We start from the raw sequence: 26861 nt of genomic DNA, 5'->3' as shown, positions 1-26861 counted from the left end.
AGATTGCATTTGGAGATATGCAGCCATATGCTACAACCTCATTTGACCCTTTCATGGCTGGTGATTGGTGCTTGAATCACCATGGCAACCGTACATCAAAATATCAACAAACGACCCAACCTACCAGGTTTAAGGTTACATTTTAGGATTACCCTGAAGTAGCCGTTTCACTACCAATCCTCTATTGGTTCCGGGGTTAGACAACAGGGAGAAGGTTAACTCACCCTTTCTGAAATAGCCCTAGTGGTGGCATCGTCGCGATGGACAAATAACGGTTACTTATTGCCAACCCCGTTAGAACAATACGTTCATACTCAAAACGTACGTAATCATGTTTCCGTTGGAAGGGAAATATACTAAATCCACAATATCTTCTGGTCTTTGGGGGATTATCGTATCGAACCAGCACTGAAACAAAGGAATGAACTTATATCTACGTACTTATTTTGACAAAGCAAACGTTTTAGTTAAGAACAGACTTAATTGTTCTCAAATCTATAATAACGTCCCTTCACCCAATAGCCAGGAGGCATAACATACAGATAGAGTATGAATGTGTGCTTGGTCTCACCCATTGTTAACTTTAACAAGAACTTTCAATGACCTGAGTAAAACAGTGCAGAGCAGACCGAGTTAGTTATTTGTTTGTTCTTCCCACGGAAACCAAACGCGGACTTTACCGTAGTTATCATTTGAGTACTTTCAGACATACCTATAGAGTACTGTCATTACTCAAGTGAGACTGTATTGGGATCAAAGGATGAAATGGTGGCTTGCAAATAGACACAATATTCAATTTATTTGCAGTAGCATTAAGTACACATAGGAGATTGATTTCTTCATATGTGCACAAGCAATGACTCAACAGTAATAGTTTACAACATGGTCACGGGGGACTGTATGTGGCATAAATTTGTTCCAATCATTACCTGCTGTCTCTATTTCTTGGCAATATCTAACTTTTGCTAAGTGGAGATGGTCCATTCATCAACCTGCCTAAGAGTAGGCTAACATCTAGTAGATGACGACACAGCAGACTATTGCAACAAGGATTTGAAGACTATACTGCTCATGATCACACAGTATTATGACTGTCATCACTGATTTGTTGTGTTTCTGTTGTTGTATTTGGTTCCTGTTGAGCTTTGGTAATTTTATAAAAAGTCATGCCCGTAGCCAGGATTTTGAATGGGGGGGGGGGGTTCTTTTTAATGTTTAAGGGACCAGCAAGCGCCGCAGGCGCGAGCTTCCTAGGGGGGTCCGGGGGCCCCCAAGAAACAAACGCCAGCGCTCTTAGAAGGCTGCGAAGGAGGCTAGTGTTTAGGGTCATCGGTCATGTGAGACTGACAATATCACATGTGCTATTTCCAAAAAAAAGTGCAAGGTGAACATAAAAAAACAAAATAAAAACTTAGTGTAATCAAACATAGACAAACGATTATTCTGTACTTTTGTTATTTTCAAACTTGACAAAGCACAGCAGTAGCCATGATAAACCTAAAGCTTTGGAAAACCAACAGTATCATTGATGATGCGTGATTGAACGTTTGTGAAGAATAGAATCTCAAATGACAATCAAGTTATTGATATCAAAGGATGAAATGGCGCCCTGCAAATAACACAGGATTCAGTTTATTTGTACACAGTACAGACGTTCTGGAATTTATTCATGTGATGACTCATCTGTGATATTTTACACATGTTGCTGACTAAGTGACTACCCATTGTTTAAGTGTGTACAGAAGGTCAATATGTGGCCTTAACTAATTCTAGACGGACATTTAAATATTAATTTGCTTTATGTGTGTACAAACAATGACTCAACTACTATAATATTCAAAATTTTGCTGGTGAGTAACTACCGATTGTTCTGTAAGTGGTTTGAATTTGTTCCAATAAAGCCTATCTGAAATTGCCTGCTGTCTCTATTTCTTGGCAAAACTTCTGCTAGGTATCAAAATGGTCTATACAACTGTGCACGACACTACATTTTTTGTCTGTTTATTACTTTTGTAGTTCACCTATAGATAAACTCACACTCAATATCTATTGTTTAATACCTAGTATCCTGATATTTTCTGTGTCAAACAACACACCTATCTGTATAGTAACTACACTGTCAATGCTTTTGTGCATGTTTAGATGTGACTTTAGATGTTACATTGAGTCAAGAATAAATCTTATATGAAGTGCAAAGTGTCCCACTAAAAATTGCTTGAGTCTTACTACATTGTGTAAAATACAGATGAATACTACTATTTTCTAACTGGACAACATACTTGCACACCATCATACCACTAATTCAAACAATATCTGATTTTCTGTTACTCTTAACAAAGTTAAAGCCTAGGTTACACATAGCCGAACATGGCTCCCGAACGCTCGCCGACTCAGGTCGGCGGTAGTTCGGGAGCAGTCTGACCAGTTTTTGGGCCACACCTATCTTTGGCGCCGAACATGCGCCGAAGATGCGCCGATCATCTCCTAACCAGTACACGAATTACTCCCGAATGGGCCCCGAATGCTTTCCAGCTTACTCCCAACCATCCCGACCTCTAGCCGCAGACTGCCGAATCTCTCCTGACTAAACCCCGACCGATTGCAGACCCTCTCACGAATTTAAATGGACATATTCAGCGACTTTCAAAAGAGGGGTCATTTTCGGTTTTAATTAAAATAATACATTCTATTATATTGTTAACATCACCGAGAGATCGAATTCGGATCATGGCTAGCTTTAATACTGCTTTTAGTGTTCTTCTTTGTTTTTGGTCGTGTGAAGGTCGGGGGTGATTCGCCCACGTTCCGATAGTAGTCACTTGGTTGAGAATTAGTTAGCAGAGTTTTGTCTACGGCCTTGGGGTGAGTTATGGGTAGGTTGGAAACTAGTTGGGAGTAAGTCAGTAGTGTTTCTGGCGTGGTTAAGGTTCTAATTTTACTACTGACTCAATCCCGAATACCAGCCGAGCACTAGCCGACCGCGCCGAACACCAGCCGAACACCAGCCGTCCCATTTCAGACCCTCCGTCCAGAGCCGAATGTTTTGAAATTTTCAAAACATTCGGCTGGCGCAGCCGAACACCAGCCGACTCAGCCGAACGCCAGCCGACTCGGCCGAACGCCAACCGAGCTAGCTCCCGAATCACTCCCGAATCACTCCAACCATGGTCGGGGGAGAGTCGGGAGGCCATGTTCGGCTATGTGTAACCTAGGCTTAAGGTAAAAAATCTGAATAGTATGTTGATTTACACATGCAAATTAGGTAAGATAAGACTTTATTTGATTCAAAATACCATTGTCTATTTCTTTAATGTAAATACTTTAACCTCAGCAATCAAGCTCAATAAATTACATACATCACATGAAATCAAACAACCACCATCACCTTGAAGATATAAAATGTGATTTTTCTTTTATATGTACAACTTTGAAAACACTGCCATAGGAATTAAACAGAACCCAAGTGAACCAGAAGGGCAATAATAAACTACATTCGTATGGTGACTCCTATTTTAATGTTCACTTCCCCCTGGGTGTCTTGCCCCCAACTTTTCCACCCCTGACCCCCACCCTGCTGCCTGCCTGTTGTCTACTCTTTGCTGCTGCCTTCCCCTTAATTCCCGGTCCAGATCTTCCTCCTCCTGAAAATGTAGATGTAGGATGTCAGGAAGTTTTATTTATTTATCTAATCTTTAAACATCTTTAAACAAATGGGAAACACAGGAATATCTAACAATGTCACAAAAAATAACTCATTTGACAACTGAACACAAATAAAATGAAAATTAACATTATTGAAAATATTTCAATGATACTGAAATAAGATATAACAATCATAAAATGAAAACTAAACAAAATAACATTATATACAGGTCCCAAAACAAACAGTCCTAGGCCCTAATCCAATACTCAAAGTCCATAAAACGTTCTAGGTCAGGTTTTATGGGAGGTCAGAGGTTTGTCAGGCATTGCTGTTTCAAACTGCTTTACTGTTCAGAGGAAAATATCTTAATTCTACCTTTACAAACCTGTTGGTCTAGACTGTTATGGTTGCAAAAATAAGACTCACCAAAAGTACTGGTTGAAAATTTTTGAGTTTCACTTCTTGTGATGGAGTCAAGTTAAATCCTTCTTCACAATTTTATGTACCAACACAGAATGACGAAATTTCATGCTAATACGCAGCCAGTAACGTGTTAAGCATGAAACTGAGAAGAATGGAACATTATTGTACCTTTCTTCTCTAATGCCTGAACTCTGCGGGGGTTGCTCTTGCATCCATCCTTCCCCATGAGGTGAGTTTTCCAACCCTATGTAACAAAATGTAAATAAGCATGATTATATATTTCCTAACTGCCACATGGTGATAGCAGATACATGCGGTTAAAGGCTAATATTTACAAAATCTAGTCATTTTCTTAACTGCTGTAGCAAAAGACTGAAACTAATGCATGCTTCAACTTGCATAAATATCATAGTGAGGTGTGTCGCAACTTGTCAACTATTTGCCATTACACTAAAAAATTTAATGTCTGTGATCCATGTTATCTGACTAACCTCCTCTCCAGGTGGAATGTTCTGGTGACAAAGGGGGCAATGGTTGGCTACCTTTTCTGGCTTGGCAACTGTGAATAGAAATAACATTTTCAGTTACTCTCCTAACATGTGTAACTCATTTAGCAAACAGTAATGACAAAATCCTTGTGATTTAAAGGTACCGTAAATGCATTTAAGTTTGCATGGTTTTAATGTTGCGGTAGGGAGAAAATGGAATGTTTGCGGTGGTTTTATGATCGGATTTGAGATAATAGTAGACAAGGGGGTAGGACGGTAAAACATTTCGCAGTGGTTTTAAGTTCACGGCAAAGAGCTTACCGCAAACACCGCGAACAAAAAAACATCGTGACCATTTCTGCATTTACAGTACCATAATGTTAGTCACATCAAGGTTACAGCATGTATTTCTTGGCTCATGAAAAAAGGTAAAATTACCAACCATACAAACATTACAACATGACGTTGTTTTATCCATCTACTAGTATGTGCTGCTGACGGCATTACAACATAGCTTCTAGGAACTGTAACTAATACCTACCAACACACTGTTTCAGCCTGTTGTGTTCATCATATTCATCCTTAGGGATGGCCTCAGTACAGCGAGGACACTGTTGGAAGTTGTCGCTCTGGTCACACTCTGTCAGCAGGTGCTCTGTCAGGCCAGCAATCTCAACAACCTACAGAGGCAGAACAACAAGGTCTTATTTATGAGTTACTCCGCATGTATACTCTAGAGAATCTGTACCCCAAAAATAAACGGCTGCATGAACATGTGTTTATATCAGTGGGAAATTCCCTTTTAGCCATCCCAACTGATGTCAAGTGTCAAACTGATGAAAGCTTGTTTGTAATGGAAGAAATTAGCAGGTAAAATCTGGCAGCCTCCCGCGAGGTCAGATGTGCACAGCCGTGCATTTTGAGTGATGCAGTGGTGCGTTATTATTCATGATTCCTTCACATATCCGCCACTGTGAAGTTAAAGTTCAGTGAAAATGTCCACTTTCCTTTCACCGTGAAATTTTGCTACTGTGAAGATAAAGTGAATTACAGTACCTGTTTACAGTGCTGACACCTCCGCAGCATGGGACAGTTCTTCCAGTAGTGTAGATCCAGCCCTTCCTCTGTAAACGCCTCATTACGCTCACCACAAAAGATACACATGCTGAAAAATACAGTACACAACTGTTCATATACTAAAACATTGTGAAAAAACATTTGAGATTTATGTTGCATGGCCATGTTTATTTCTTGGAACAGCTGCTTTCCACCTTTGAAACAGTTGACTAAGTAAAGAAATACTGTAAATGCAGAAATGTTTGCAGATTCTGCGATGAACTCCTTACCGTAAACTAAAAAAACACAGCGAAAAGCCGTTCCATTATGTGACTGTACTGCTACTATTACTTCAAACGCGAATTCAAAACCACCGTGAACACTCCATTTTCTCCCTACTGCGAAATCAAATCCCCACGAACATTTCTGCATTTACAGTACTTACAGCACAAACTAAAATTCAAGAATTTCCATAACATTTCTTCCTCTAGACAATGTACAATTTATATTGTAATCAAACACCGAAAACTAACATTCAACCCAATAAGAGGCCATCTTTTTTTAAATTTGTTTTGAAAATAGATTGTGTATGAATTCAGCTTCCTTTAACGTGACAATGTAGACTAATATGAATGTCCACTTTTTAAGCTGGTCTTTATTGTACAAATGTCGTCAATGTCTGTGACACCTTCACCTGCATGACACTTTAGATGTTATCATTGCAATATAAACAATGAAAGCATGCAGTTGTTCCTGTAAGGTAACATACCTATCCTCCTCAAGATATGAACCCCTCCTACTAGAGGCAATTGAAGCCATTCTTTGTTTCCAAAGCAGCATAGGGTAAAGAGGATATCATTAAGTAGCTCAGGAAAACCTCAAGACAAATTCAGTCACTGTGATATTTTGTTGACGTCGTACTAGTTCTTATGGTAAATTCCATAAACGATCAACTAAAAGAGTGGCAATTACCAGCAGACAAATTGGTTATAATGGTGCCTTATGTCAGGCCCAACATGCAAAATGTAGCTCTTATGTACCTGAAGTTTTAAAGGCAACCAAAGCAATATTAGGGCCCAAAATATGCAAAAAAAATGCTGATACCTTTATGGTACTGACACGTTTAGCACATTTGCGTAATAACTTCATACTTTGAGCATTTTAAAAACCATGCGAAACATGCCCCGTGATGATTCCCTTAGTTTCGCAAGCCTACAAAAACCCCGACGACGATTTTCAGTGAGTTCTCACATCACAACGGCGTCGTATTTTTGCATGATGGACGTCGCTATACATTGTGAACTAATCATGTATAGAAATGACTAAATAAATTGACTATCAAAATCCGATTTTTGGGCCCTAATATTGCTTGCATATTAAGCACCAAACATAGAAAGAATTGTCTTGGTACAAGAGTATGTCATACTTTTCCATGAGAGAAGACACGTCATCGCCAGCCTCGGACGGTGCATTGAGGGTGGACTTCTCGCGGGGAGGGGGGCGGTGCTTGGAGTGGGTGGTGGGCGGTTTACTCTTCTGGTCCTCTTTGCCTTCATCTGTTAATTATTGGCATGATCAAAGCTTTAAGTATCGGAATTTAAGACGTCAAAAGATGCGAAGGACAAAAGAATGTTGAAAAGGACAGCTTTGATGGGAAATTTAGTGTTACAGCTTTGAAAAGAGGAAAGGTCACTTATTTTTCCATAAGTGAATAGAAAAATACTCAAGTCTAGTGAGGAAAAATGTAAATCTTAATTCCACTCTTAAACATTACTATACAAGGGCAAAAATGTATGTAGGCTGAAGCGCTAGCAAAAAAATGTTTCTACAGACTGCAGTATATAATAACTACTTTTCATGAAAAGAACATCATGCAAGAGCATATCAGCACCAAGGACAGTCATGCTGTTGTTATCTTTAGAAGCAACACTTTTCAATGCAGAGAGAACACATCACTATGCCACATCATTCAAAGAATAGTCATTAGACATCCACTGCACAGAAGAACATACATGTATGTGTGTGTGTGTGTGTGTACAAAATCAAGTATTGGCCTATTCTGTGACATGCTAAGCACTACACTATACTACACTACTATACTACACTACATTGTACACTACACTATACTACACCACACTACACTACACTACACTGTACCTTACTTTTCATGTATGTGTGTCTAGATGTGCAGAAGGTTGGGCAGTTGTAAGTACAGGGTCAAAGGACAATACCAAAACATCATAGAGATTTATAGGAAGTTATAGGACAGAGATTATTAAAGTTTTGTTATAATCAAGACTAAAACCAACTGTAGATGATACATAACAGCCCATGAGTTAAATGCCTATTATAATATTAGTATATTATTATTATTAAATACAGCCTTGTGATGAGCTTGGTCAGAGTTAATAGTTCATATAATGTGAAGGGGACAGAAAGCACAAGGGTTGCTTTATGGCAACTTCAGGTTGCTAGTCTACTAAAGGTAAACCTGAGTTGAGGTCAGATTATGTTATGAACAACTGAAAAGCTTTCCAGATATTTATCATAATGTTCTATTACTAAATTAGAAGTTAGATTTTATACACTGTGACTAGTGTATTGATTTTATATGCATTGAGGATGGAAACAAAGACAGATTAATGTTTGGCACACTACTTCTACTAATAAAATCACAACTATTAGTCACCAAATGTTAGTTATTAATGTTGTGATAATCGGAGTTAATAGTTTTCAGTTAGCAGGCTAGAGCTACTAGCTACATTGCTGGGTTAAGGGGAGTTGTTAGTAGCCCATACCTTTCTGCACCACGTTAATCTGTATGTTGATGTCCCCGAGTGGGACTTTGCTGTTTGTGTTAGAGAGCGTGGTGGATTGTCGGCTCAAGTCGAACTGACCTTTTGAGGGGCCCGCTTCCTCATCCTCCTGAAAGAAACGAGTTGCCATGGTTACAGACTCAATACTGAATTCCACATATTTCAAATATTTGCGCATTACATCCTTTCCTTGAGAATTAGGTTATATTTATATAAATCTGTCCGGATATGCAGCTTGTACTCTTCAGTACAAACCTGGTGTGTTATGCCATGAGGTAGTTTACGGGGTAGGAAATACAAAGAAAGAAAAATTAAGGCCTTATATATATACAAGCTTACTTTACCAATAGCATCCTTTGGTGACCTAAATTGATATAAAACTGGAATTTCTTCAACAGTCTCAATTTGTGGGACTTTGAAAGCTTAGTACAAAGAGCTGACACATGCAAATAGGCATGTCTTCTCTAGATTTGTGATTAATTCTTACTGGGATGCAGTTAGTCAAAAGGAGCAGCATATTTGGGGTGGGGTTGGTAATACGTAGCTGAAAAAAAATGTGCAAACTTTATAAAGATACAATGTACTTGCCAAGTTGCCAGTAAGAAGCATATTCTGTGGCCATCAAAATAAGAACATGCTCCTACACACATCCCAACTTACAAGGATACTCCGAGCTTCCTCCAGGAGTCTTTTATCATCATTCTGCCCAAGGCCACAATGTGTAAGCGTTGTAAGGAACAGAACAACTTTTAACAATGTAGCTGCTATAATGGCTGTTCAAATGAGTGGTTGTCTACTCATGAGCACATTTCTTACTTATGAGCACACTGTTTACTCATGAGCACATTGTTTACTCATGAGCACATGGTTTACTCGTGAGCACATGGTTTACTCGTGAACACATGGTTTACTCATGAGCACATTGTTTACTCATGAGCACATGGTTTACTCATGAGCTCATGGTTTACTCATGAGCACATTGTTTACTCATGAGCACATGGTTTACTCATGAGCTCATGGTTTACTTGTGAACACATGGTTTACTCGTGAACACATGGTTTACTCGTGAGCACATGGTTTCATGGTTTAAGACATGATTTTGAAATAATCCTCAGGCTAGCTAAGAATACATGAAAATGTAATTACATTTTACTAATTTGAAGAAAGAAACCAAGACCCAAAAGAAGGTTTGTAATTGCAGCACACTCAAGCCTATTCTTTACAATCACTTAATAAAGTAAAATAATCACATTACATCAACTTATGACATTTGCTACAACATGTACACGACAATAATACAAAGTAGTAACCACACTTGATCACAATCTAAAAATCAGATGTCGTAAATGATGAGTATCGGCCGGGGTACTACATGGAAGATGGCACCAATCAACAGAAGAACATTCAGGATATCATAAACCATAACAACAAAACATTATATCTATACAGTTAACTGTACCTTTCCAATGTTAGCCTGTAGATCTTTCAGCTGTGCTATCTGTGCCTGAAGTTGTTCTATCTGTAAAGAGATACATGTAGGATGCTACATCAGTAAAATGTATATATTTACAAATTCAAGAACAAGAGCATGTTTCAAATCTTCAATGTTCAGATTAGTAGAAAAAAAGCAGTAAGTTAAACGTTCCCTACCTCTTCTTGTTTCTTTTTCTCAGCAGCCTGTTTTTGGACCTAGAAAACAAAGAGATACATGGCTAAAGAACAAATGCACTCCAAACTGTTGAAGCTTTCTGACTTCTTTTCTACTATGTCATTTATTGAAACATGCTTGTTGCTGTGACGTTTTTCCAGTTTGTTTTTGTGTACAGTGATAGATGCATATGATGTGGAGTGCCATGCTTAACACAAACACACATGCACTGTGTTATGATACACACGGACACAAAATTATTGTGACGACGTGAAGAATATTAAAGTCAATCTTGAAATAGGATAAGGATATTCAAAACTTAAACATTGTGACATACAGCAATGCTATTCATTGTGAATCTTCCATTGACTTTAGATGGAACTGATCAGAATTTGAACTTCTGTAAGTGTAAATGGCTACACTTCTTGACGTGGAACAATGAATAGCCTTGCTGCAGCCTTTTATACAAGCATTCACACAAGAATTGCACAACGTGTCCACCTCATCATTCTGCAGTCAGCAGTGATGGTAAGGATGATGATAATGTCAGCATGGGTGGCATGGATGACATATAACATGTACAAACCATTAAAACAACAACATTGGGGCTTACTTCACATATAACAGACACAAAAAGGAACATAGGAACATAACTGTTACAACTGTGTGCCTTTCAAAGATAAAATAAAATAAGAAGTGCATGAATAGATTATTCAATGATGTACGTTACAAGTTCTCATAAGATCTATGCAATTTTGATAATATACCTTGTAAGTATAAAGATAAAAACATGGCAAACGAAAATTCAATGGCATCAGTATATTACTTCTATCATCATGATTCTCAAATTTTTTTTGGGTCAACAGGGAAAAAAACACCAAACTATATAAGTATTGCCAGAATCTGGTAACATACTATCAGTAATTTTTTCAAAGTTACAGACATTGTAATTGAAGGGGGTAAGGTTAGGAGAAAATTGAAGGTATCAGAAAACCAAAATTCCAACTTTTTTTCTCTTTGACTCTTAGACATTGAAGAGAAAAGATTCAACTGTATTCACCGGCCTTGCATCAGGGAACACATATGTCAGTTTCCTCACCTTGAGCTCTGCTTCCGTTGGCTTTCCGTCAATCCTGTCAAAACTATCAAAGATGTTCTTGTACAGAGGTTTCTTCCTGGTGGCTTGGTCGTCAGGTGGTAGGTAGTCCCTGACTGGTGCGCCCACAGCCTTGTACAGGTCCAGGATCACCCTCACTGCTGCATCTCGAACCTCTCCTGCTGTGTGGTCCAGGGCTGGCACCACAAACTTATAATAATGATATAATAATAATGTTTTTTATTGGTCAGAAATTACCCACAATGGCAGCCTTTCTAGCGCTGAATTGATGCAGGGTATTACAGGTTTCACACAATACACAACATATATATATCTTATCCACACTTTCGTTTTGTGGAACTGTCGCAAGGGTCTGGGCGGCTGCCATTCGGCGCCACCGAGTGACCTCAATACGACTTTCCCCAACCGGAGTCAGGTACCCATTTACACCTGGGTGGAGTGAGGAAAGTTGTGTTAAGTGCCTTTCTCAAGGCCACAAGATCGGTGACACGACAGGATTCAAACTGGGGACTCTGCCGTTGTGCCACACGACCTCACATAGACTACAGGATATACATGATACATATATGTAGATACTTTGCATTTGGGAACGCATCTAATCAGCGACACTTGTGCTGCAGTGCAATGTGAACCAGTCAGAATTGCCTTAATGAAGATGACAGATGGTCACTGAAACGTTGGTTGAATAAATCACTTGGTTGTGTAAAAAGAGTCTTTTTATTCAGTGAGTTACCAACCTGAGGAAACTATTCAAGGATATAGGAACATTCTCATTGTACGTTGAAGACAGCTAGCAATGCCAACATGGCAAGCAATGCGTTCTACATTCTCATTGATAACAGATATTGGAAGTTGGAACATTTCATACTTTTGGGCTAATATTCCTTTCATAGCATGGACTGTAACACTCACACACTCACTCACTCACTAACTAAGTGTGTAATATCATAGACTATGCCACCAGTCTGTATGAAAACTTTTTTATATCATTCCAAGTTGTTCTTCCATGCAATATTCCTGTTTTATATACATAAATTGAGAAGTAATGTTGCACAACTAACCTTCATAACATTGTCAACAGTTAGACCACTGAAATAAAAGAAGAAAAAAAACATTTATTCTATTGAGAAGATGTGCTTCTTTGACAATTATTTCTAGCCAATGAAGAGGAGGCTATTCATGATCATCAAAAAGATCAGTACAATATTTCTATTTTGAGTCAACATTAAAAAACAGAGACAGTGGACATTATAAACTTCCTGGCACGTTTGACCAATTGCTGACGTCACGTATCTGTAAAGACACTCTTGCGAGTATACGTTCGGAAGTGATTGGTCATTATTGATCCTGAAGAAGGCGACAGTGGTTGTTAAAAATAAGATCCATAACCTTAGTGTTGGAAGAAAGCTTAACATTGTATTATGATTACTACCAACACAGATGAGCTTCTATGATAATTAAAAATGGTCAGTGGTGATGTTGTCTGACCTGTTCTTCTCCAGCCCTAAGTCCTTGAGTAGCCGTTCGACCAGCTCTACCCTGCTGAGGGCCAGTCTGGACGGAATGGTCAGTTTGAAGGGTTGAGTGGCATGGTGAGGCACCTGGTGAGTGGCCTTGACGTCCTTATACTGAGCCATGTCCTGAATGTAGTTCAGAGCTGCCACCCTCTGTCTGGCAGCCTATAGTAAAGAGGGGACCACCATACAACATTACATTATTATTATTAAAACATAAAATTAATCCATTTCATCCATAAAATAACTGGTCAATGAAATTCATTTTCAGTGGCTGTGTATGACAAATGACAACAGCCCAAAACTACAATGTTAGTATCATCATAATCATTATTTTTGTTTTGTTTTTAAGGAAGAATGATGGAATACTTACAGAGTCTCCTGTCTTTGCCAACAGGTTGGGCATGGTCTTATCAACACAGTAGGTCACGTCAGCCTTCCCTAGCCTGGAAGAAGACAGATCAGAAACTGGATATTTTAGGCATTCACTGAACAGCAAGTATAACAACTGGCACATACAGACAGTAGCAGACTTTACAATCTTAGGTTTAAAGGCCTCTATTACTTACATGTACAACATACTCATTTACAGCCTATTCTACTGCAGAATGCAGGACTTTTATCTAGTATCATATTGGTGTAGCTGCATTGTGTTTTCTCCCTATAAAATGAATGAGCCTGTCTTCTGTTTAACAGCACCCTCTGGTGCCTGTATTTGGTACTGCAAAAGCCCAAACTGCACACACAAAATATTATTCATTTGGTCAGTGATTTGACAGACATGCTTTTATATTTTAAAACATGTCATGTGGCTTACTTGTGCTGGGGTATGTAATCTTCAAGGATCATTTTCAGCAGCTTTAGTGATGCACTGAACACCTGAAAAATACAAACAAAATCAATATTCATTGATCATCATAATGCTATGTTATCCGCAAAAATAATCATTTGAATAGATAGCACAACTACTGACATTGAAATTCGAATGTAGCATGTTTTGCTAATTATAGATGGACTCCAAAATTGACTGTAATACATCAAGTAGCATACCATTTCTACCATGCAATCAATGAAACTACAAGTGCTGTACATTTTTATACTTTAAAACTTTACATCACAAAGTCATAGAATTAGAATATGCCTCCTCTCATTTCCGTAACTATTCCACCGCTACTACTACTAACTACTGCTACTACTAAGTACTACTACTGTCTTCAATCAGTTGACTGAGCTCTCTGTAGGCCTATTTTTTCTTTGCAATATTCACAATGATAATTTTTCAGTGAAGAGCAAACTAGAAATTTCTTCACAACTTACTGCAAAGACTTTGTCCTTGATTGACCTCTGCACCAGAAAGATGGCTGCCCTGAGTTTGGATTTACACTGGTCCCTGGGCGTGTCTGGTCCCATCTCTGACATCTCCTTGTACACCTTTAACAAGGCGTCTTCACGGTGGGCCCAGTTCTTGGAGTAGGCTCCAGCAACCTGGTCAAGAAATGGTTTTCAGTCTTCCAGCATTTTTTGCTCATTATGTAACACTAGCATCCAAATTAGTGTAATCCATACTTATGCAGTCATTTATCTAGAATGCATTCTATCATAGAGTGCTTTCATAATGACATTACATTTGCAATTTGTTGAGACATTCACCACTGTTAGTTAAATGTACAATATAAGCATATCCAATTATACATGTAGCTGGTCTAGATCTAGTAAACCTTAAATCTTGAAATGCTGGAAAGTGCACTGTTTTTTGCACTCATACACTTGTATACATATTTTTTATTTTAATATAATATTTTCTTATGATTTTTTTTCATTCATACTGTATTCAGGAAAATACGACAAAGGTACAAAGGTTCAGATAAACACAAAATTACAAGTACATGTATACTGTATATAGTTAACAAAAGAGCTAAAGATACAAGTGAAGTTGAAGTACATTTGTAAGCTAGGTCTTATAACAGTGTATCACTTACCAGAGGAAGTCCATACACATCGATGACAGCACTGGCCTCCCGCATGTTCTTCTCAGACATGGGTTCTGGTTCTTCCTCCCGCGGGGTATTCTGGATCTCGTCTGGCTCGGCCGCCGCGGCCGCGTAGAAGTCAGGCTCAGGTTCAGGTGCTGCTGCAGCTGGTTGTCTGGATATTATAGACAGGTATACTGGTATTGGCTCTGTACAATGAACCCTAATACTTACTGTAATTTTGGTTTCTTTCACTGTAACTTTATGTTCGCTATTTTTTTAACGGTCACCTCTGTACCATGAACCATCACCGTGAAAAACACATCTGTTCTGTAATTGTTTGGCACCACCATAAAGTTCAAGTCCTAACACTGTGAAATTTTGCTACCGTGAAAATAAAGTGAATTACAGTACCCTATAATAAAGAAGTCTTCAAGCAGAATACATGTAGGTTCAACACTTCTATTACAATAATACTTAATACATACATGTGCATGTAGATCGCAGTAAGGTATTCTAAATGACATTGTGCTTTTGAGGATTTGGCTAATTTCAAGATGACATTGCAATTCAATAGGTACATTACATACTCTCATCTCCCAAATAAACATACCGGTACGTTTATTTTTTTCAGCCTCAAAATCCACCCAGTACGTTCTTATTTTGGACAGTACGTTTATTATTTTTTTGAAAATCAGAGTTTTGCTAACCTGGGATTCCCTTAAAATTTAAAGTTTGGGTTTTCCTGCCGATATTTCCCCGGCATTTTTGCCATTACTTCGCTATTTTTCGGCCAAGCGGCGTTGATTTCCCTGCCGGTATGACCCGGTCTTTGTGAAATCCTGGCGGAACTCGTAACGTATCGGTCGATCTCTATGGACACTACAAAGTCAACGTTGTTATTGGGAGAAAAAAAGACGCCACACTGACGTTTGGAAATGCAATTCTTTTCATATAAACAACTTTGACAGTCTCTGTTTACATCGTAAACCAAAGCACGCTGATCAGAAAACAAAACATGCCAGCGGCGCACAGTGTTTCAAGTAACGCATGTAACAAATTTCCCTACTCACGTGAGATACAGTCTTTCCCAAAATGAAAATATAAAAACAACACCACGAAAAATCTGTGTCTTAGCATCAAAAATTGTATAATTTCTTTCAAAATACATAAAACATTTCAATCCTACCACAAACAGCAAAAACTTAGTGCTTGGAAAATCGCCACTGTGACAGTAACGCACGCCGTGACTCTGGTGGGAAAGTTTTGTCATGGAAGAGCTCACTTCGAAGAAGGGAAAAAAACTCTTTTTGATCTACAAATAAAACTCCTTTGCCTTAGTCAGAAATGTGTTTTGCAATTTTACAAAGAGAATCTCAATAGTAAAGTCTAAACATAAAATTGAATTGCAATCTAGTCACCGTTATTATCACTCAAAAATGCTTTAAAAAAGATCACCCCTCTACAGGAAGAATGCTGCAGTTCTCTAAGAACATTGATGTTGCTTTGTTAGCCCCGCCCCTTTCTGTCTTCGGCGGCGCCGGTACTGTCTAGCTCACTCTTTCAAGTGTAACATGAGAACCCTGTGGTTAAAATGTGGCAACATTGTACTGTAACAAGCCTGAGGTTTCTCACAAATTTGTTGACAATTTAGTTTCTTAAGATGAATGTTTTTTTTTCTACATACAAGAGTAATTTTTGGATTTCAAATTATTTGGACTGCAACAACATAAAACAGATTTTTACCAGAACATTATTTCTGTCCTTGATATTATATGATAACGTCCTTGACACAACACAATAGTTTGTGGCATGTAATGTTTACACATCTATGGTTCTATATGCAATGCATAGAAGATACATGTAAATGGCAAGTTGGGAAAAAAAAGTTTCATCATGTACATGTCAAAATTCTTTCTTTTCTCTATGGCTTTTACAAATAAGTTAATAACTTTACCTGTGATGACCATATATTCAGGACATTGTAATTTTCTGTTCATGTTCTAAATGTTGATACATTTGTATAAAAAGAGAGTAGACTTTGAAAGTGTTACCCATCCAAGTGAACTAAGAAGTTTTGCGACTTCATTCTACTTGTCATGTTTTGATTATATCTCAGTATATAACGTTACAACAATTTTCCTTAATAAATTGCTTCAAGTTCCAAGTAGAAAATGCATGTATCATGTACATTTTCACTTGTTGAATTTGAAAGCACCGTTGGCCCCCTGTTAGGGGTCATAGCGGGGAACCTATGCCCAATTTTTCAACATTATTATTAATTTTTTTTTTTGAAGTGGCAAGGAAGATTAGAATTTGAACAAGATGTGTACAGCTATCCTGTTCAATATTTATACACTTTATTGGTATTGTCATCAGACAGGCATAAATGAATACAGAGAACCTACAGCTACCTGCTTATCATCTTTCCCTGGGACAGAAGCAGCATGGACACAGTTTATCTGTAAATTTGGTTAATTTCCGGGGGGTATGTTTATTCCGGGGGTACGTTTATTAGATTTTGGAGATTTGTCCAGGGGGTATGTTTATTCCGGGGGGTATGTTTATTCCGGGGGGTATGTTTATTTGGGAGATGAGAGTAACTCTTCACTCACAGGCAAAGGAAGAAGACAAAACTTTCACAGTAGCCTGAGTTACACACGTTTTCTGAGTCGACTAGAAGTCGATAGTAGACTTGGACACCAAGTCCACTCAAAAACAAGTGTGTAAGTAAGGCTATTGTTACCATTGTACAATGTACTCACTTTCTCAGTGTAGGAATCGGTCTCTCTTCATAGGATTGTGCCACTTGCTGTAAGTGTGAGAGAAATAAATGTTATTTCAGAATCCATAACTAAAACACCTTAAGATATTTCTATAAGTACTCATAGTGCACACTGCTGTTTCAACTTCATTTCATTTATCACATCTGCCAACATGGTAATCTTTTGAATTTCACAGTAATTTTAAAGTCTTATTTGTTTTTTTGCAGGGATGGTTTTGTAAACATGATTTTCCCATACAATAATGGCTAAGATTTGCTTGCCGTAATGAACAAGACTTAGTGACTGAATTTTGGAAAAGAACTGGATCAAGATCATTTGGATCTTTGTCGCTTAGAATAAGTTAGATTGGCTCTTAGTACCAGTCCAATAGACCATCAATAAACAATAAACTTTAGTTTATGATGGAATCTGCTACAGCATAGCAGAGTGCACAATAAATTGCTTAAACCGATTAATTTTTGCTGATACAGCTTTGAGCTCTTTGGCTGCTGCCCGTGTTAAGAAAGAAAATCTATGAAACATGAATGTGTAAACCATGCAGTATGATATAGAAACTGGTGTGCTGGGTGAACATCAACATGGATACTAGTGACAGTACATGTAGGTGAGGGGTCATGTGTACATGTTCATGTGGTATACATTTTGTATGTAGTCATGGTTAGAATTTCACACAGAAGGGTGACTGAAACAAATGACATTGTGCTTGTGTGTTACATGTATATTGGCCACAGAATGGGCCACATACAAGATATTAGAACTTAGAAGTTCACATCCCTAAAATCATTGTCAGTATTGTTATTTGTACATTTTCCCACATGCTTGAGCCAGGGTACATGTTATAACTATAAAATGACACCTATCCAACAAAAACCACACTTACAGTCATGTAATTCTACATAACAAGGATTGCACATTAAAGATCCAAAGATCATGTTTAGTTAGGTGAGTTTATAGTTGTGTGATAATGTTTGTTGAAAGGGCTAGGACCATGTGTCTTTACAGAGTGAGGGAACATTATCTATTTCTACATATCTTAAACCACACGTATAGAACACAATCATAAACACATATGTGGGAATCATCTCAAACCTCCTGTAAACCCTCTCCAGATTGGTTGGGAGTAGGGTTTTCTCTGATGCGTGGTGATTGGTCCTGTAGGAAATTAATCAACTCTCTTAATCTTATTGCACACAATAATGTCCATAGATGTTTCACCTTTTGTGTGAGTGGGTCTTCAACTTAGCTTGTGTCTGGTAGACAACGTTCATATCCAAATAAAAAAAATCTTTCATTTCAGTCTGTTCCACTTCTTTACATGAGATTTCAATAGAACGTGAATTTGTCAATCTGATCTACCTTTGAATTATTGACATACAGCAGCATATTAGCATACAGTGATGGTATGGTGTGAGACATTGTTGCTATGGTGATTATAAACCACACCTACCGGAGCTGGAGGGGGCGGGGTCCTGGGCTGTGGAGGAGGGGGGTCAGGTTCACGAGGGGGTGGTCTTGGCTGTGGAGGGGGTGGGTCATTCCTGGGTCTGGTAGGCTGTATGGAATGCAACGTGTAATAAACTTTAATTCCTAAGTAAGCTTTGATAACAGAGTTAATGCTTTAAACATTAGCTAAATGTACTTGCATCTTAAACAGTAGGTATATTGAGTACACTTTGATATATTTGATATACCAGACTAAATGTCAGTTTCAGTTATGAATACCAACATCAGAACACGAAATTCATTTTTTTGGAATAGGTGCACTGGTGCACCTAACCTAAACATTTAGGTGCAGAGAAATAATTTTGGGTACACAACATAAAATAAACTACAACTTATCTAACTTCAATCTAAAATTCTACAGCTAAATTCAAAATTTTTAGCAAATAATACACCAAACAAAGTACAATAAAGGTTATGATATAACTTATATTTCTTTTTCTTATACTTAAAATGGCGTAGCGACTGGAGGAAGAGGGTTGACTTAGTCCAGGCAACCCGCCCGACATGATGATGATGATACTTAAGATTCAAGAATATTCTGTGTACAAGATGTTTCAACCCTATAGCTTACACAAATATCTAGGATACATGATTGTATATAGTGCACAATTTTGTGTGCACAAAGGTGCACATGCAACCAGTATTTCCAGCCCTGAACAAACTAAGTAGATTGGTAATATTATATGTAACAACAGACCTTATTGTCCAACAGGTTGTGCAGCTGCAGTTGCTGGTACACCTTTAGTCGGTACTCCTCCATCTGAACTTTCTTCATCTTGGCCAAGTCATAATCCTCGTTCTCAACCGCCCGTCGTTTCTCTACCTCATACTTCCCAAGTCTCTCCCCAACCTTGTCAACAACACACAACATTGTCAACATTTATTGTTTATTTTAGGCCCGATGGCCCATTTTGACAAACACATAGGGAAACACATCTAAAAAATATTGCTAAGTATTTACAGTGGCTTGTGTACCCAAAGAAAGAATAGTACCATCATTTATAGAGTAGTGATGTATACATCTGTCACCTATGTGAGACATTCTACCCATGGATAATGAATGAGTGGAAAATAAAATCAAGAAAAAATTGTAATCAATCTATAGCAGTTTTGAAAATGAATATTTCATCCTGGAAAACTGAGGCTATGATACAAAAAAAATTGAAAAAATTGCTACCCTACTAGAATTTGAACTGAAACTTTTTCACCCCTATCCCTGCAACCCTTTCTTGTCCATCCATGAACCATTTGATTATACATATTTTTTTACATATTGCAAATTATCTTCTCTTTTCTTGTTACCTTTTGCAGGTCTACCACAGCTTGCTTCAGTTTCTTTGCATGGTCATATCTCTCCTCTGAAAGAAAAAAAAGGACTTATCATTATAGCAGCATGGTATTTCCTTAATATTCAAATCAACACATTGCAATGGATATTCATAGTCTCTTTTTTTCAAGACATGGTATAGTTTCATCAGGTTGGAAAGTCACTGAATAAAAAGACAACCAAGTGATTTATTTAACCAATGTTTTGGTGACCATCTGTCACCTTCCTCAGGGTAATCGCAATGTGAACCAGTCAGAACTGCCTTGAAGAAGGTGACAGATGGTCACCGAAACGTCGGTTGACTAAATCACTTGATTGTGTAAAAAGAATCTTTTTATTCATGGCATAACAATATAATTATCACCATGGAGGTTTGAAATAGTCATTATATGCTGACAGAGATAAATATGTTCCACTCACGCCGCACAGCTTCGGCCTTCTTAGCATCCAGCTTCCTGATGATCTGCCCAACTTCTGGGTCCTGTGTGGGATAACATGGAAAAGTTGAAGCATGAACAGCAAAGGCTGTTTTGGTCATTCTTGCTTATCCTTGTACAGTATTACATAGGGGTGACCCGGTGAGCTTGGCTAAAGATATGCGAGCCGTAGCAAAGCCACATTGTACTACTAGCTAACGAAAAAGCATAATGCTTCGTCCTCAGTTTGAGGTTCAACCGCTTTATCTTTTACTCAGTTGGATTACTGGTTTGGGTACTTGTCTTGCTTGAAAATTTTCAGACTAAAAGTACTGTTTGTTTTTTTTCGATTAGAAAATTCACAGTACCAGGCTACCAGCAGGCGGTCAGATAATAATACATGATAACGTTACTGGTCTAAGAACAGATTTAACGAGTCGTGGTTGCTCTTTTTCGAAGATGTCAGCCGTGAATAATATCAGTATGACTTCAAAAACATTTAGGAAACTCAATAAGTACCTGGTACATGTCAAAGGCCAGATCATCCATGGGAGAAATGTAGTCAGGTCTGTAAGTAAAACACAATCCATTGGCATATGAACACATTGTTAGAGATACATGTATACAGTATAGGCTTTTCATTTATGAAGGAAAAGTCCAAACCATTATCATTGTTTATTTTCACTTCATGACTATCTACACATCAGATTGGTTCATTTTGTGCTCAATTCTAACACCTAAAGGTTTATTTCAAGCATCTATTTCAATGATAAGCTTCAAGTTTGGATAGGTGACAATGCAGTAAAGCTATCCTGTCACACTGGTCTCACTTTTATATGCCTCTTTTTATTTGTAGGCCAAGTTATGAAAATTGTATTGCAGTGAATGTAACTTATCAATATGCTGAACTTATACATGTATAATATGAAACATGTACAACACATACCTGTTAATGAGACCCCACATAGCAGGGTCTGTGTATTCTGAACTGACTGGTTGCTGCAAGAAGTGATAAAAAAAGCAACATCAGCAAATAACTATCAATAGTAAAAAGAAATGGGACAATTCCTTTTGCCACAAACAGCCATATTTTACCTTGAATATCTGACTATGAAGTCACCGTTCACACCTTAAGAGGAATACATAACAGAAGAGTATCTATAGTCATTGTGAAAACTAATTATAAGAGAAGAATAATACTTTGCTACAAACATTCGACATAATAGTGAGAATGATTAAAGGTGTGCTGACATTTTAGTTTGAAAGTGTCACAGTGATAGCTTCCCCATCTGTGCTGTTGAGATTGTGTTACTCTAGCCACCAAAGACATTTTGATTTTGTCATGGGAAAGCTCACCAATTCAGAGAATGAAATCTTCTTGGGTGGCAGCTATATAAAAGGGACATATGTACATGTATAACACAAATAGTTATTTACATAATATGATTAATATCAATTTGCTTCAAATTATAGTGAAACCATAGGAGAATGATAATGCACAGACCTGCATCAATAAAACATAAGATGGGAAAAAATTACATGTACATTTGACAAAAAATGATACACAAAATTTTAAAATAAAATGTAAAATTGACTTAATTGCCCAAACGCAGTTCCGCTTTTCAAAACCATCACTAATTGTCTTGCAACTGCAATACAGTATTATACCCCAAATAAGGGCACTCCAACTTTTTTATATGTGACAACTGCACTACAGCGCTGCTTGTGATACATGTACAACTGGATGTAAGATGTTTTGGAGGGTAAAGGCAAGCCCCATAGCCCACTATCATTTCAAGTCTTAGAGCAATTCAGCTACATGTATGTACCCTCAAACACACTTGCCAGACACCTAGTTAATGACTCACCGGTTTTTCTTGCACATGTGGATCTTTGTTCTCACCAATTATGTTAATTGCAACAAGGCCAACCTGAAGAAAATGATAAAAGTAATATATTGCTTCAACATCCTACATGTACATTGTTTAATTTCAAATGTGAATCAAGAATACACAACAAAAAATGCATGAAAGTCTAATCAATGAAAATGACAGGTATTTTGGGACAGTGATGTAACTTGTAAGACAGGATGTTGACTACACCTGATATGAATAATTCATCATGCAACACTATGCAATTTTGGCTCAAGTAATTTATTACCAATTATGTCTGGTTACCTTAGAAACTACAACAATAGGAAGCAACAAAATGTGTATAGTGAATGGCACTAAAATATTTTTTTTTTACATTTTAGTACTTATACAGGGTGATACTATTTTCAAGGAAACTTATTCAGTAAAAGTACATACAAAAGTAAAGTCGAAGTTGGTAAAATCTTAAATAATGCCAGTTTTTAAGAAATGGAGGTATATGGGACATATAACAATGCTAAATTTTTAGTATTTTACTTAATGAAATCAAATGCAATACAATCTTTACCAAAAAATATGTATTTACCTGGTTAAACAGGTTGAATCTATTGATGTAGTTTTTGTGCAGAATGATTTTGATGAACTGTCCATAGCAGTCCACATGGACGGACTTCAGTTCCCGCGCTCTGTACCCAGTCTTCTCGTTGTCGGACAGAGATACATAACTGTGTGTGGTCAAGAGAGAAATAGAATATATCATATATATATAATGTGTACTATGGAGAACACAACATGTATGCAATTCTAATCTCGTAAGTTGTATGCACTGCCCCTTCTCTACACATACCCAAGTATCAGCACTAAAGCTTAAATTTCACAAACACAACCATTGAAAATCTTTTTATTTCATTTTTGCGGGTAAATATGGATAGCTATAGGTTACTGTAAGATGACAAGAGGGGATCATAACAAGTCTTATGATGATTTTGTTAAGAATGTGAGCACCACCAAGAAATTGCCTGGCCTAACTTGCAAATTAGGTCTACTTATGACTGATTTGTATCTTATAACTTGTAAGGCAATCTTACAGCTTGTAAGATCATACAACAAATGACATTTGGAAATACAAGGGAGAGATATTTTGCAATTAAGTTCTACTATATATTCTAGAAGTCAAACTGCTGTCTTTAGACTTCATAGATTAATGCTGTGGTATTTTTAGCTGAAAGTTTTTTAACCCTGGCACTCTTATCAATGACAGTGCAACAAACTTGTCAAAACATCCCATTAAAGGTACTAGTAATCACACGCTCAATAAGTGGGTATCTTAGCAACACAGCAGGCAAATACCTGAATCGCTTAGTACATCAGGCAATGGCATAATGTATGTATGAAACATTGTAAAAAATTGTAACTTCTACTCTTTTAATCTCTATAATTTGTTGCACAGGATATCAACAAAAATAATAAATGGTTCTGCTTTGGGCCAATTCTAGATGGATTATACATATGAACATTTTTAAGGTCATTACCTCAGTCAGTAAATTATGAATATGAAATATCTAAACTCCAGAAGCCCGAAACACCTATTGATGATTGTACACATATTAGGCATCTGCCATCATCATGTGAAGTTTGTATGAACCTGTGCACACAATAATCTTTTAAAAAAATCAAGAAAGCTCTTTTTCAGAAGTATCAGTACTAGTATAATTTGGACAGCATACACATTTATCATGACAATGTCATATGTGGCATTCAGTATCATTTCTGAATAGAGTTAGCTTGCTGCACACATGTTACTAGTATGTGTATCACACAAACCTATTAAAAACTTACCCTAATCTACTAAAGTTGCTCCCATGTAATGCCCCTAATGAATCTCTGTTGCCTTCACCTACAAAAAACTCCACCTTCGTTGCTGTAGACATGAGGAAAACAATGACATGATTATCATTAGACAATTAAACTTCAGCAAGGCAACATTACTGCAGGAAACATTAGGAAAATTTCATATTCCTCCTTATAAATCTGATAATCTTAGACTTTTGCCTCTACTAGTACATGCATGTCACGTACATGAGAAGTTCAGCTTGTTGAACATCGATTTTTCAATTTTTTATTGGTCAGATCCTCTATAGTATTATTGTATATCTTTGTGGGCACATAACAGTAAGTTGAGATGGAAATGCTAGGAACATGCATCTTGATTATTACAACAAAAGAATCAAGGTGCCGAGATTTCGAACATTGAGGGAAACAAAACGTCTTTGAAGACAGCCTAACAAAAGCAAATGAGTTAATGGCTATAGAAATACATATTGGTAGTATGACACTTTTGTTGAACTGTATAATTACCTATCAAGTACTGGTGTGACAGCAGCTGAAGTTTCCTTATTCTGACCCGTTCATTCAGCTTGAGAACCAACTCTTGGGGATACAGACAGAACCTGGCAGGATGCAAACAAAACAAAAAAACTTAGTCAGTAAACATTCCAACAGCTATAACTTCTGTGAAACTACAATGTACAATTGTTTCCTTTTTCTAAGTTATATTGTAGATGCTAAATCAAAACTTCATGCAAAATTACCAGGCATATTAAGAATCGTTTTTAAAAACCAAACATGCAACGTTAAAGAAATATTAACCGTGGGGTTCCGTGGCGTAACGGCAGCGTGTTTGGCTCAAAACCCTGAGGTCCCAGGTTCAAATCCAGTCGTGTCACCGATCTTGTGCCCTTCGGAAAGGCACTTTACACGACTTTCCTTACTTCACTCAGGTGAAAATGAGTACCTAGCCTAGGTTAGGGACATCCCTCGGATAGGACGTTAAATGGAGGTCCCGTGTTTGGGGAGAGCCACACCCCACGCACATTAAAGAACCCACCACACCTTTCAAAAAAGAGTAGGGCCATGCCCTGGTGTGCATGGTCCAAACCTTCTACTTCTACTTCTATACGTTACTCAACAAAACCCCGCGAGGGGCATAACGTTGAGGATAAAGTGACAGGGTCACGCCCAGCTGCAGCAGTGGTGGTGAAAATCCGAAAAAAATAAACTAAATCGACGCAACAATAACTATATAAATAAGTGAGTATTAAACAAACGGTGCTATATACATGTGGCTACAGTGGGTGTTGTCCTGACACTCTCTATATGACTAAATGTTGGTACTGGGCAGGCCAAGGGACTTGGCCAACCCAGATTTGAAACTGGCTGCGCGCGACCTTAACAGTCGGTATATAGTATAGGCTACAAAAGTCTTCAGAAAGTTGAAGTTGGTAGCCTCAAAATGAAAGAAGAAATTAAGAGAGTATAACTAGAAGCTGCCTTACCTGGAACTGACCCAGCCGTTGACCGTAGGTGCATGGGTCTCTAGTTCTTTAGAGCTAAATCCGTCATCTTGGCTTGAGGACTGGATTACTTTAAACGGCACTTTGGTCGGCATTGTCCTTATCTTCCTTGTCTTTCACAGATTTTTCTATAAACGGTTTCACCTATTGCAAAAGAAATAATTAAGTTAAGAATTAATGAGCATGCTCTGTACATGTACACAAAATTATTACCGCTACCTATCTGTATGACTCATCAAATACAAAAATACCTATGACATCATCAATCCTTGATTTGATCTGACTCCAAGAGTTAGGCAAATGGTTTTGGTATTCATTGTACTTGCATATGTCATATATTAGAGCTCTGCAGAAATTATATTTATATGTACAAAACAACTTGTATATGTGTGCTCTTTGGGCACTTTTTGCTTCATATCATCGGCTATAAGTATCATACTTACACTGTAGTACTAATAGTAAATATTTTCGTATGTCGAATAATTCTTACAATATATATATTTTTTGATGATCGATACATAGCAAGGAAGAAATGTACGACCTAAGACCAACCCAAAACTTAAGTTCGTCAGGAGACATAGTAGTGGTATGTAATAGTTGATGTCAGAAAGATCTGCCCCATATGGATGAGATCGTCCGTAACCATGTCACAAGTTCATGACTCTCAGTCCAGAATCGGACCGCCCCCCTCCCCCAGAACTTACTGGATAAAATCGGTGTAACTCTGAATCCTTTCTTTCGGCATAATTTCAGCCAAACGTCCAGTCTAGAACCGACGGCCTCTCTTATTGTTGAAGACAACCTCAAAGCGATGAGCATTAAAGGTTCATTTCTCCGTCAGAATCCTAAGCAAACGGAAAACAACAATCCCCTGACGACTCGCACAAAATATTTCAAAACATGACCAAACGCGCATGCTCCGTGACCTTT

The 26861-nt window shown here is 37.7% G+C and overlaps 1 protein-coding gene across 7 annotated transcripts; it reads right to left on the bottom strand.

Annotated features, from left to right (window-relative positions):
* Window positions 1–3214: 3214 nt before the first annotated feature.
* LOC136443448 (centrosomal protein of 104 kDa-like) lies at window positions 3215–26850 on the bottom strand. 7 transcript variants are annotated; one of them, XM_066440685.1, is made up of 33 exons: window positions 26636–26850; window positions 25914–26075; window positions 24937–25028; window positions 24418–24499; window positions 23165–23303; window positions 22576–22638; window positions 22064–22096; window positions 21654–21706; window positions 21227–21275; window positions 20712–20772; window positions 20267–20322; window positions 19662–19814; window positions 18909–19013; window positions 18551–18613; window positions 17441–17487; window positions 14685–14850; window positions 14023–14190; window positions 13523–13584; window positions 13079–13151; window positions 12680–12870; window positions 12253–12280; window positions 11174–11380; window positions 10077–10115; window positions 9886–9945; window positions 9087–9128; window positions 8409–8535; window positions 7037–7166; window positions 6380–6430; window positions 5611–5719; window positions 5096–5234; window positions 4558–4625; window positions 4235–4310; window positions 3215–3641 (listed from the first exon to the last, which is right to left on the bottom strand). In XM_066440685.1, exons 2-33 carry the CDS (start codon window positions 26024–26026, stop codon window positions 3520–3522), a joined length of 2967 nt encoding a protein of 988 aa, XP_066296782.1. In that variant the 5' UTR covers window positions 26027–26075; window positions 26636–26850; the 3' UTR covers window positions 3215–3519. The 7 variants fall into 7 exon arrangements, with proteins under 7 accessions (XP_066296782.1, XP_066296788.1, XP_066296786.1 ...); XM_066440691.1 differs by having other exon boundaries at window positions 8508–8535; XM_066440689.1 differs by lacking the exon at window positions 6380–6430.
* Window positions 26851–26861: the final 11 nt, after the last annotated feature.

The sequence above is a fragment of the Branchiostoma lanceolatum genome, chromosome 10, assembly GCF_035083965.1.
Source record: "Branchiostoma lanceolatum isolate klBraLanc5 chromosome 10, klBraLanc5.hap2, whole genome shotgun sequence".
In the NCBI taxonomy this organism is placed as follows: domain Eukaryota; kingdom Metazoa; phylum Chordata; class Leptocardii; order Amphioxiformes; family Branchiostomatidae; genus Branchiostoma; species Branchiostoma lanceolatum.
Note: the sequence above shows the minus strand (reverse complement) of the source record. Positions and strands in the feature narration are given on the sequence as shown.